This window comes from Cyprinus carpio, chromosome A24 (genome assembly GCF_018340385.1).
Source record: "Cyprinus carpio isolate SPL01 chromosome A24, ASM1834038v1, whole genome shotgun sequence".
Classification (NCBI taxonomy): domain Eukaryota; kingdom Metazoa; phylum Chordata; class Actinopteri; order Cypriniformes; family Cyprinidae; genus Cyprinus; species Cyprinus carpio.
In genome coordinates, this window is record NC_056595.1 from 19,571,111 (window position 1) to 19,584,919 (window position 13,809).

A 13,809-nucleotide genomic window follows, 5' to 3' on the forward strand; every position below is an offset into this window, starting at 1 on the left:
AATTTTTTTTCTTGTAGGCCTATTTTATATTATACACTTTATGTAATATGTATTCATAATAAACTTCAACTGAATGAATGCTGACTACCGCACATAATACAGTCCGGTAACCAAGGCCTATAGTTAATATAATAATTCAATAATGTAATACTTTCTATAATAAATAATATAATAATTTCTTAATTCAAAATAAAATATTAATAAATCCATCTCTGATAATCCCGGGTTACTATGGTCACGCAGGTTTGCTTTTGCTCGTGGCCACAAGAAAAATAAGTCGTTCCCTCAACATACATAGCATCTCGAGGCCACGACATAAGAATGTCATTACCTCGTCGAAATGATCTCGTGACATATTATGACGTGCCCACGAGTTATTTACTAAGTGAACCGACCATGTCACCTCCCGGGCACCGTAGGAATCAAAGTTAGCATTGTGTTTACATTTATCCGCATCTTCATTTGACCAAGAGCTGCTAGTAAACACGGCGTCCCCACGCGCATGTGCGGTCTGCAGAAAGTTAGCGTCAAACAAACTTTATCTGCCATCTGAAAGACCCTCCACAGGTGCCCACCATCAGCCCCTCAAGGAGCTCTAGACATCAGCGGTTGCTTTAACTGTCAGTTCGATGTCGCAGTGGACGATTTTCAGCAAATCTGACTAGATACGCGAAAGGATCCTGTGGTTTCCCAAGAAAGACGTCGATTCAATTCTGGAAGTAAACCTGTAACTTACGCGTCGAAAGCGGGACTATCGTCGGAATACAAACACTTTTATTGCTCTGGCTTCATTTCATCTTCCTTCTTTTTGATTTGGAGGAAAAATGGCTCGAATGCTGAGCAAGGAGCTGCCGGATATCGAGGTATAAACACTGTGTATCATAACAGAAATGAACGTGTATTGTTATGTTCCCAGTCTGATGTGCGTTGAGATGAATCTGTGGTACGTTACTAAACATTAATGCAGTAACTTACTTGGTGAAAGAAGACTTGAATTATTTCTCAGTGTTAAATTGTCGCCTTTTCATGTGAAAATCCTTAACTTTGTATCCAACTTTATTAATGTCCATAAGTTCCCTTTAAAAGTAATCACACATTGTTGTTTTTCTGGAAGTATGAAAGTTCAGGCTGTAGTTGAGTGTTTCAGGTCAAAGTTTCTTCTTAAGTCACTTATTTTAACAATTGTCGGTTACTTTGAATTCCTATATCAGTCTTTCATGACAATACATTTTGTACAGTTTTAACAAAACAGACTTTTATAGTGTTCAGTTAACCCTTTATGCACCATTCCTGCTGTGTACTGTATGTCTGTTTGTGTATGGCTGTGTTGAAGTATTCGAGTAGTGCATAGTGAGCAGCTTAGACTCTATTTCTGCATACTTTTTTTTTATTAGTATGTGGACCAGTGCATAGTGTGTGTCAAGCAGAGCTACATATTAAGCATATACTATAGCTTTCAATATTAATAGAAACTAACCATATAATGATTAAGAATAAATTGTATTATGTTACATGTATATTATGTTGAGACAGGAGATCAGAACTATGCACATGCATCACTGCCTGTATATTACTTGTTAAAATGCATCATAACAAACACCATGTTGAGATAATAAAAATCACAATTCATTAGTTGTTTGCAATTCTTGTAAATTATTTTAATGGATTTGCTGAGTCGTACATTTGAATTTTACTATTCAGATGGACATTTACAGTTACCTGAAGTTTATTTCAAATTCATAATTGAATTTAGCTGTCAGATGGACAAATAAATATTTTGTTAACTTAACTTTAGCTTCAAGTTTACTAAAACTCTGTCATTAATTATTCACCCTCATGTTGTTCTAAACCCGTATGACTTTTGTTCATCTTTGAAACACAAATTAAAATATTTTTGATGAAATCCAAGAGCTTTCTGACCCTGCATAGACCCACCAAAACGTTCCCAGGCCCAGAAAAATAGTAAGGACATTGTTAAAATAGTACATGTGACATCAGTTATCAGTTAACACCTTGTGAAATGAAAAGCTCAAATCCATCATTAACACATTTTTAACTTTAAAACCGCTGCATCCAGCTAAAGTAGTCAGAGGCAATGTTGGAGTCCTCTATCCATAATATTGTGTAATATTACAAGTGAAAACAGTTTAAAACAAATAAATGGATTGGATTTTGAAGTGAGACGACATCGGGGATGATCTTTTTGGCTCAAGGAAGTGTTAGTACGGATTATGGGCTGGTATTATAGCCAGTTTAAAGTTAAAATGCCAGATTTGTTTCTCACAAACATGCACAGTTTAGGTGAACTATTCCTTTAAATCATCTGGGCATTCTGTGCATACAGAAGGTTCTCATATTGTGCACAGTATACATACTGCAAAAATAATGAGAGTAGTATGCTAGTGTGCTGTTTTGAACACCTCTGTGGGTGTGAGGATACTGGTTGTTAAGATCAGGAAAGTGTTCCTGGAATGCTGCCATAACATATTCTGTTCCACTAGTTGAATACAAATGATGTGCGTTGTAGAAAAGTGTTGAAGTACAATAGAATTGTTGCCAATCATTTCAGTGGTACACAGGATTTCTTTTAAAACCATTTTGAAGTGTTTTAATGATATATGCATGCCTTAAGGGTTGTGCTATAGACAGCTTCTGCATTCATTTGGCGTTCAGCTTGTTGTAAAAAGTATTGCGATCCAAACAGGCAGTGAACACTGGAAATAATGGCATGTCCAGATAATCCCATTTCCCAGTTATTATACGGTTAGTTAGGTCTGTAGTCTTGCAGACTGCAATGCTGTAATGCGTCTCACAACCATGTGGTTAATAAGCTGTACTGCTAACCATGTGAGAATCACAAGTCGGTTTATAACATTAAATAAATCAGGAGAATAAGGACGTGCAGCTCTCCCTGTATTTCACTGTTACCTGTTTCGGCTCTGTGGCCTATGATAGCAGTTCAGTCAGATTCTCTTTTTTTTCTTCTTCTGATGTTTAGTCAGTGTGACTGGCCGATTTTAACTTAATCCTTTGCCTTTTCTTCATAGAGTTGCAATAGCATGTCTGACAATGAATGGTGACAGAGCTAAAATAGCAAATTAGATTTTACAGAAAAGTCCCAAAAGCTTCACAAAAACATTTACAAACGCATTCTGAGCGCCAACTCCGAAGTGATGAAGTTTATTAGCAGCCAAACATTCATTCTTACATTTAGATTTAAAGGGGTCATGAACTGAGAAATCCAACTTTTGACATACAGTATAAGAGGTCATTGTACTATTAAAAACATCCTGTAAGTTTCAGAACTCAGAACTTTCTCATTAGTTTAAAAAAAGCTTATATTGAAGCCAATCTGCCAAAATGACAGGTTGAGGAATGTGCCACTTTATGATGTAATAGTGTGGCTAAACCCCGCCTCCACAGAAGATCATCAATGGCTGCTTCTACATCACTGCCTGCCACAAACACGCTTGTGAAAAATGCTATATAAATCATTGTGAACAGAACTGAATTTCTTAATGTCATTTTATCCATTTATTTTATTTTAAAACAGAATTTTAATATAATTTATGACATTTCCATTAAACATAAGATGAACGTTTGTTTTGTAGGTGCTTTTTCAAGATTCAACAATGCAGCAGTAATATATTAAAAAATTCTCTGTACTACTTTCACTAAAGCTGTTTAACTGGGAGTGAACAAATTCATGTGTTTATTTTCTGATCCAGCGCTCTAGGTTGTTCAACATGTGAATGTGTTTAGGAAAGCCAATCAGATATCTGGCAGTGTGTTTTTCTCGCTCCACAGGTAAACCCCCTTTGGTGTCAAAGCCAGAGATTTCAGAATATGCTTGCTGTGTTTAATGATGTGTCTGGTTTAGCATCCTAGTGCAAGAGGTTCCTGAACTTTTTTTGTAAAATATTTTAATGAAGTACCCCTTGAGATTTTAAGTTAGTATTTGAAATTTAACGTGAAGTTAACAGCACATTAATGTTCACAGATCTCTGATATCAGTTAATGGTGACATGCAAGTAAACAGATAATATATCTATTTTATTAAGTCTATAGGGCTGCACGACTCTACTGCTAATGGAAATGGTTATATTTAAAGGATTTCACATTTGGGTTCACTCTTTACAAGAATCAACTAACACTGGAATTTACAAATATGCGTCTTAAATTCTTCACTTTCAACACATCAAATCCTCACGCTTTTGTTTAGGTGGTGGGAATACTGGTGAAATGCTGTGAACTTCTGTCCACCAAACCCTACACTAGTGCATACTCACCTCTTCTTGATAACTGCTGTAGTCTGTATAGTATTTCACAGTATATGGTGTAGTAGATTGCTGAAGAGGCACTGCAGATGTTCATAATTCTATAGTTGTTAAGACAATTAAAAAAGCATGGGCGTCATTTACTTTTGCCATGGCCGATTTGCTCCACGCCATTTTCTGAAATAGCCTCTGGCAAGGATGTATCTAATATAGAGAATATATCTGCTGTTGTTGAGTAGGAGTTTTCTTTTAGTTGGTGTGTTATACAATAATGAGTTATGGCCATAAACTTTCGTGTTTTAAAGTTTAATGTTTTGCTGAGTGGTTATAGCAGAAAGCGAGAGAAGTAGATTTAATATATGGCTGATGTTACATAATAAATACTCTTCATAACTTGCATAGTTCACCCAAAAAATGAATATTTTGTCATAATTTACTCATCCTCAAGTTGTTCTAAACCTGTATGCATGTCCTTCTTTTCTTTTTTTTAACACAAAATAAGATATTCTAAAGAATGTTGGTAACCAAACAGTTGCTCGTAGCCACTGATTTCCATAAGTCAATAGCTGCCAGCAACTGTTTGGTTACCAACATCCTTCAAAATATCTTTTTTGTGTGTGTTCAACAGAAGAAAGAAAGTCATACAGGTTTGGAACAACATGAGGGTGAGTAGGCTAAATGATGACAAAATATTCAATTTTGGGTGAACTATTTCTTTAATGTTCATTTGAATAGCACCCAATTATGGTTATATCCTTATTTAACGTCTCCATTTAAAGGGTATTTGCCCATGGTACCTTGCGTCAGCTTTTAGGTTGATTGTGAACATAATAGTGTTGGTTACGCTACGCGAGGTGGAAAATGTTTAGCACTTGCTCTCGTCGTGAAACCCGTCACATGTTAATATGTGTAAAGATGGCTGCATCTCCATGCCGGGCGACACTTATGCAACCTTTATGGAGAGCAAAGGAGAGTAAGTCAAGCCCTTCATTAGCATCTTTATTCAGGCCGTAATGACAACACTGACGTGACCTTCAGCTCTTTGCTGCACTTAAGACTGGGACTAAATGACTCCTGTCTGCCATTGAAAATGGCTTTCTAAATCTCATAATAATTGCCATCTCTGGATCAATTAAATCCTCAATATTTTTCTGCAGTTCTGTCAGATGTCTTATTTTAATATCCATCCGCACTTCTGAAAGCGCTAAATGTGGGGCCCTTTTGTGCGCACATGTAGATTAATTAAAATCCTCCTGGACTGCTATTAAAGTTCATTAAAAAACCCACAGCAATACAGCATTTAAACAAAGAGGTATGACTCCGCTGGCAGACCTCTGCGCCTCTCCCGGCCCGCGCTCTCATCAGACGTCTGGAACGCTGACAGGGGATTGCTCCAAAATAAAATGCAAATTAAATTTTATGGAAATAGTTGGCCACTCGAAAAGCTTGCATGTTATTGCAAATCACTGAGGCTGCAAGCGCTCTGCTTTTTAACCCTTAAGACTGTAGCTGCAAAACATTTCGCATCTCCCTCTCTCTGTTTACCCCCTGCACAATGTAGATGTAAATTTAGCATCAGGAATGGATGTTGGATCATGTTTTCAGTACAATTTGCGCTGGTTTACCACGCAGATGCTTTAGCTGCTCCGCTGCTGTGCAAGGTGAGGTCGCCTACAGGCAGACATTACTCCTAAAATCATGTTTCCTGATTATCGCCTAGTACGTGTGATAGCATTTGCTTGCTTTAGAATGTTTATGTGCGTTACGAACATTATCATGAAAAATACCTGAAAAAGAAGATGATATTGGTAAACAAGCAAGCTCTCATTATTAGCCAATTTTATTCAGAATTTGAAAAAAAAAAAAAACAGTCAATGGTCAAAATAATCTAGTTTAAATGTGTTTTAAATGTATTCATGTTAGATTCTGGTGTAACCATCGAGTGACATTTTTATTACAGACAGAATGTTAAGAAAACTTAATTAAATTAAGTATTTTATGTATTTTAAAGGTAATTTACAAGTATTTCCAAAAATTATTAATTTATAACTAAGTTCATAATTCTTTATTAAGTCAGAAATAGTTTTAAGGAGTCAAACCCCATGACATTTTACAACCTGAACTAAACCATACACAAACTAAATACAAATCTGAGTTATATAATAAATTAAAACCTCTCTGAAAAAATGACATAAAAGTTAACCAATGAATATAACATTTCTAAGAACTTGACACATTCAAACAGTATTTTTCTTGTTTTTTAAGCGGTTTGGACAGTCTTATACACCTCTGACCCATATTTCAAATCTGGAATAAAATCGTATATATTGTTTGACTTTTGAATAAATTAATAGACATTGGTCAATAATGTGACGCATATGTTACTGAAACCTAATCTTTTTCAGCTGTATTTGTATGCCGCCAAGCAAACTGACTTGCCTCAAAGTGACTTTGATTCCACCCTGCTGTGTGTTGTATTTTGATTGCTGTCTCTGTTTCAGATGCAGGCAGGCGTGTTGTTTGTTGCAGTGGTGGATCAGTAATTGCACCTCTGCCAGGGTTGGGTCAGACTGCTCTTGCAATCAATCAGTACAGATGGTACGGAGGGGTCTGTCACAGAGCCACTGTCCCTTGAATGCAAGCAGAGAATCTTCTGCAAAGGCAGCACATACCTGGCTGCATGATTCATCCCACCTTCCCCTCTTCCTCCGATCCCCCGGGGGGGCCGTACCTGTTCACCTGATAACATGTGACCCCTCTGTCTGCTGCAATCTCTGTCTGCAAACTCAGTCCCCTTTAGTGGAGTTCATCGCCCAGGCTCCCTCAGGCCAGTCGGCTCGTTTACACACCCAAGAAGCATGTGGCATATTAATCCTTTTTTTCCTTTTCCCAATCCCCCCTCTCTCTCTCTCTGCTTCTTCTCCACTGAGAGCAGATAAAGCCTCAGTCATCAAGCCCTGATTCTTTACAGTTCATTTCCCTTCTGTTTCTCTGCTAATTGTTTTTCGAGCCTCAACATGGCCAGGGACCATTTCAAATGCTGCGTAATGAGGCTCTGGCTCATATTGGCCATTACTGAATTAAACCGCCTCGCAGAAGGAGTGTCCAGATGTGCCCGATGCTGTGTAGTGAGTGGCTGGGGGAGTTGATTGACAGGCTAGGGGGAGGGTTTTCATAGGGTTTTAGGCTGGCAGGTTAGTCTAGCTGGCACAGAGAGAGGGAGAGTAAACGATTCATACGCTGCTGACTGGCACCTTCAGACGCCCTCTGCAGGACAGATAGGAGACAAACAAAAAGCACAGATTGCCTCAAAGGAATAGTTCACCTAAAAATAAAAGTTCTGTCACCCTTTACTCACTCTGTATGACTTTGTTTTTCTTTCGTGCGATGCAAAAGGAGAAATTTAGAGCATAATATTGAATCTGCACTTTTCCATATGATTGAAGCGAATGGTGACCATCGCTGTCATGCAAGATTTTTATTGAATAGCGACTTCAATTTCACAAAGAAATCAAATGATTTCAGAAGACTTATGAATGTTATGGTGCTTTTTTTTTCTTTTTAGAGATTGACAGCACCTGGACACCATCCACTTTCATTGTATACTGAAAAAAATTAAAATAAAATTGGTTTAGTAACAATTTTCACTAAAAAATTGCTAGATAATTTGAGACAGGGGTAGCTGCAGGTTGGAGTAATGGGCGTGGCGAAAGGTGAATGCTGCAACAGAAACAAACCCCTAACCCTAACCTTAACCAGTTAGAAAGACCTTTATCCACGCCCCCCTACCTTTCGGCAGGCCCTAATCTTTCACTTCTTTTCACACAAAGAAATGGCAAGTAACACATTGAAGTCAACATGACATATTGAAGTAGAAATTCTGAAATAGTATTGTCTTGTAAAACATACAATCATCTTTATTTACAACTTCAAAAAATAACTTTTTAACAGTGTACACAGAAAATTTATGTTGAGACCATTTTCACTTAAGAATTGATCAATTTCATAAATGATTACAAGGAATCACCAAGTAGCACATTGAAACATGAAATTTTGAAGTAGAAAGACTGAGATGGTATTTTTGTTTTATTTACAACTTGAAAAAAATCTTTTTTTTGCAGTGTGTAGAAGTAAGTAGCTCAGACATTACGCTAAATTTCTGCTTTTGTATTGCACAGAAGAAACAAAATCATCCAGGTTTGGAAAGCCACGAGGGTGTTTAAATGAATAAATATGTCAATTTTAGAATGAACGACCTCTGTAAGCACTTAAATGCCTTTTAGGTGAGATATAGAGAGGAAAGTGAACTTTTGATTATGTTTGGATCATCTATTTGGTCAAATTTTACTGTCTGTATTTTGTTCAGTCTCATATTTCCCTTGCTGTCCACCCACATTTCCCAGCAAGCAAATTTTACAGCCTTCAATGCCTTGGCAATGGGGAAGAATTGAGTGATCTGTATGTATTTTTTGTTTTATTCTCAGTGGAGAAAGTCAGTCTGACAAGCCTTTCCTTTCACTGCCTGACTCTAAGATCATTTCTCTATACTCTGAAGTTGCTGACTTAGAATCCATAGGACCATTTTTTCTGAATTGAAATGTCTTGTTTTAAAAGATCCTAGGTTATGAAAGTTCCTCTGGTGTAGACATGCGTAACGTGAAGGCTTGACAATTTAAAAAATGAGCTAAATGACTCACAAGCTCCTTAATTTAACTAAACGGACCCAATCTTTAGTCATTTCTTTTTGACTGAAGTAATATCATGCATGAAGGATGACAGCTGTTTATGAGTTTCAGTGATTATATCAATATTGTGAAACAAATTAGTTTAGGAAAAATATGTTTAAAACGTCGTTCTTGGGAAACAGCGCCAGTGGTGAATATCAGATTTTTATTTATATATTTATTTTTGAAAAACGTATTTCCTCCAATTTTTTCACTCCACTTGGAAACATTAATGCTAAACTTTTAAAGAAATCTTATTTTAAAATCACATTAATTTTAGTAGATTTTTAATCACTTTTTTTTAAATCACTTAATCATTTGAAAACATAAATTTTAAAGAAATCATATTTTCTCTGTCAAAACATGTTTTGGATCCTACATTTATTATTATTATTATTATTATTTATATTTTTAAAAATATATTTATTTTTTTACCACGTTTTTAGGAGTTGAATCAATGCAAAACTATCTAGTTAGAATTCATTTTATAAATTTGATTTAACAAACCAACTGGCCAGTTCTCCTATGAAAGCAAATGTGGAAATACAACCAAGGTTTATTTGAATTATTATTATTATTATTTTTTTGCATTACACAGTAAACAAAATTGACTCAAATTATGTGACAGTTCATTAGTCTGTTAATTATGTCAGTGGTATATTGGGGAGGCACACCTCACATAAATGGCACCATTTCCTGAGAATCTGTATGACATTCAGTTGTCTCTCTCACTGATATTTGATTATTTTCAGGTTTTCAAGTGGATACATTTTTGAAGTACTTCGGCCCAGATGAGAATTTGATGTGTTATACGTATCTGTCTCATATACTGTTCCGAATCTTATGGGATAACAAATTATATTCAAAGCCTGTGTTTGATACTGCTGATCTTTATTTCGCTAACGGTAGATCAATATGTGGAAATACCCTTATTGATTTGAGCCAAAGACAGAACAGGGTGGCGGCTTGCCAGCTGATGTTTAGTTACTCTCCACTTTTTTTTAGCTTTAAATTATTTTCTGTTCAAGGGGATTAAGGTGTTAGAGTTAAATTTTAGCTTCATGTTCGCACCATGTACTCTAAGAACAGCAGCGCCTCATGCATACTAAGGCATTGGAGGTTCTCTAGTGTGCAGCAAAAGGACAGTGAATGTAATTTATTGCACAATATGGTGCTGTTATTGATTAGACAGCAAAAGAGCAGTACCAGCTGCTCTGCTAATAACCATATAAATGTTTCAAGTATGTGTCACCATCTTAAAACCAGCCCTGGGAGAAAAAATAAAATAAAAAATGCAGGGTACTGCTCTTAGGACATGCACCTGGCCAAATGGTGGATGGGTCTGTTGCCATTCTATCAGTGTGTTTAATGAATAGTTTACACAAAAATGAAAATTCTATAATCTGTAATGTATCTTCTTGTCATTTTAAAGCTGTAGTCTTTCTTTCTTCCATGGAACACAGAATGAGAAGATTATTAAAATGTCAATGCTGCTTTTGTGCACATAATGAAAGTGAATAGTTACCAGGGACTGTCAAGCTCCTAAAATTTAAAAAGCTCCATAAACATAGTGCAAATGACTCATATGATTTAAAAAAAATAAAAAAAATAATGAAAATATTAAGCAGCACAACTTTTTTCAACAGTGATAATAAGAAATTATTCTTGATCACCAAATCAGCATATTAGAATGATTTCTGAAGGATCATATTACACTGAAAACTGGAGTAGAGATGCTAAAAATTCAGCTTTGCATCACAGGAATAAATTACATTTTTAAATATATTCATATTGAAAATAGTTATTTTATGTTGTAATAATATTACTGTTTTACTGTATATTGATAAAATAAATGCAGGTTTAGTGATTGTAATAGGGTGGCAAAAAGCATTTACCTTCTGTAAAACCCCTTACCATCCCATTTAGGTTGATAATGTTGTGTATTATGTAAAACTTGTCATGTAAAGGGAATGTTAAAATTCTCTTACTCGTGTGATAATTTACAAACTAAATAATGATAATTGACCAATCAGAACTTAATACGAGCTGCACACAAGCTCAAGCAGGTTTTCAAAATTTTTTGTGCAAAAGGGTTCAAGCGTGACTTTTGACGTTCTTTAAATGGTTGAGGTGATAAGTTTTGATGTTTTATTTGTTTGAGTTTATAGGTTTGATATTATTTTGATAGAAGTAAATTTATGTTGTGTATTTGGTGTAATGCAATGTGTTTATGCAGTTTAAGGTTCAAAAAACACATTATTTTCCATGTAATGTACATTGTTGCTCCTCTATGTCCCGCCTTTCTGAAACGTGTTGATTTTTACAAAGCTCATCGTTCTGAAAAGCGAGGTGTGCTCTGATTGGCCAGCTATCCAGTTTGTTGTGATTGGCCGAATACCTCAAGCGTGTGGCGGAAATGTTACACCCCTTACCATACTGTGATGCCATCTCCCGGCACGACGAGACAAAACCAATAAAACCCATTACAATAGAGGCATTTGCTGCATCCAGTGGGGACATTATTACTGATTAGAATGACTAATACTGTGTTTTTACGCCCTGGGTTGTGTATCGCGCCACGTAAACATAAAACAATGTCTGCATTTGTGACAAACACTACTCTACACTGCTTAAAACTTGCGTTTGAATCATCAGTGGCAAATTCTTTAAATATAAAAAAAGTACTTACAGGCTGAGAGTCAGAAGCTCCAGACTGTCCTTGCAAAGTTGGAACTGCCCCACTTTATAGAAACAGCCTTTGAGCACAGACGCATTGTAGGCTACTCTTAGGGTCAGGAAACTGTATTAAATGTGTTGTGTTGATCTGAATATTTGGGTTGAACTGTTCTGGAACCGTGTTGTAAATGCAACTTAACCACTGATTTCTAGTTGTGTACTCTTTAAAAAGTAGTTTCGCTTTCACAACTAAACACACAGCGTCTCACACGGTGGGCTGAGTGAGTGGAGGCTGGAGGCTTAGAGTGAACAGTGGCCTAGAGTGAGTGGAGGCGGGCTTGAGAACGGCACGGCCGGAGGGCTTGTGGCAACCACATGTGACGACCCCGGACTGGACTCTACTTCGTCCACAGTGAAAGCCGATCTGGCGATCCACAGCATGATGTTGATGTATTTCCTCAGTGACTAGCACAGATCAGCTCTAGGCATGACAAAGCGGATATCGTCCTCTTTTGGAAGGCCAAAGAAAGTAGTTTCGCTTTCACAGCGAAACACACAGCATCTCCACGACCTGGCGGCGGCAGCAGCAATATTACAACGAGAATAAAAGTTAGGCCTTCTTTCTTTTTACATTTCAGCAGTGTTATGCAAATATTCCCACACAGTGACGTAGACATGTGGGGGCGTGTTTAAACGAGCCGTTTTAGGAGGCCGTGGACAAGTCTAACTTTTATAAAGAATATCTCTTTGGATTTGAGACTTTAGTCTTTGTGCAACATTTTTGTGCTGTATGTGTGACTGTGAGGGACAGAGAAACAATACTGAGAGATGACATTATGGGGTACGTCACTGACTTTGCAAAAAACAAAGAAAAACATGCCTTGAGAGTCCAAAAGCAAAAAAAAAGTCTAGATTGCAATTAGAATGGCCATATCATTCAAGTAATGAAAGACAAATATCTCTCTATTATTTTTTTTTTTTTTATAATTATCACACAAGCAAGAATGCTTTCATGGATATCAGCCCGTGTTGCAAATGTGCTATTAATTTTATACACCAGTGCAGAACAACACTGTGGTGTTTGAATGAATCTGTTTTTGAACGAATTGAGCCAGTGATTCAACGATCCATTCATGCTTAGTTTCTAATTGAATCAGCTATTTTGAATGAATCGTTTGATTTGAATAATTCAATTAATCATTTATTAAAACGGGGACTTGCTGCCACCTACTGGCAGTTTTAGTGTCGTATTTATTTATCTCTGACTGGCCTAAACCAGCATATTAAAACACATTCAGCATAATATAATTTAATTATCATTATTGACCAAAATCCCTCTGTTTCAGGCCCCTGAAGGCAAACAGCTTATAAATCATAGTTCATTTAATAAAGCTCGGTTTTTATTAAATAAAAAAATGAGACAGATTTTGTAATTATTGTGTAAGATTAGCTACAGGACACTACTACCAGAGTGCCTTTGAATTATACAGAGTAGTTCACTTCATGTGCACTTTGGTGCAGAATGCAGCCCGGGCCTGAGCCCCCACATTAATTAGCACTTACAGTACAGCTGAGTTTGATTTGCCATTTCCTTTTGTCCATCATAGAGGCTCCCTATCTGATTTTCTCTGAGGGGCTGCAGTTTGCCTGATGTGGCTGGGCAGTGCTAGTTATTGATCTTCCATCTGTTTGGGCTGTGTGATCAGTGGAGAGTGATAAAAACAGACACCGCGGATCCCCCGCAGAACCATCAAAGACATGTAGATGGGTCCAGCGCAGAAAGGGCTGTCAGTGCTACCATGCTTGCGTCTCCGGGCTGCTGCGGCCCTCTCCGACCGCAAAGGTCACACATACGATGGGGAATGTGGTGTTTTTTTGTTTTAAATATTGTTTGATAACACAGTTAGCCCCTGTTTGGCTTCGGCTCCACAAGGACTGCTGAATAACTGCAAAAATCCATGCCTGACTCAGACTGTCTTTTGGCATTTATCAGCTGTGCTGTGGCGAGAGTCTTGTCTGGGGAGCGAGAAGCCTCCTGGATGTTTGTGCGAGCGAACACCCAGTGCTTCGCTTGTACAGTATTTGTGCTTATACTCTAAATCTGTATGTTGTTTTTCTTCTGAGCCCTAAAG

General features: G+C 37.0%; 1 protein-coding gene across 2 annotated transcripts in view; it reads left to right on the plus strand.

Annotated features, from left to right (window-relative positions):
• Positions 1–333: 333 nt before the first annotated feature.
• The window catches only part of LOC109088088 (dihydropyrimidine dehydrogenase [NADP(+)]-like), a 79,607-nt gene continuing 66,131 nt past the window's right edge, over positions 334–13,809 (plus strand). The window contains exon 1 of one of the 2 annotated variants that reach the window (XM_042714564.1): positions 334–863. In XM_042714564.1, the coding sequence (XP_042570498.1) occupies positions 825–863 (39 nt within the window). In that variant the 5' untranslated portion in view covers positions 334–824. The remainder of the gene's footprint in view (positions 864–13,809) is intronic. The other variant, XM_042714563.1, reaches the window with a different exon arrangement.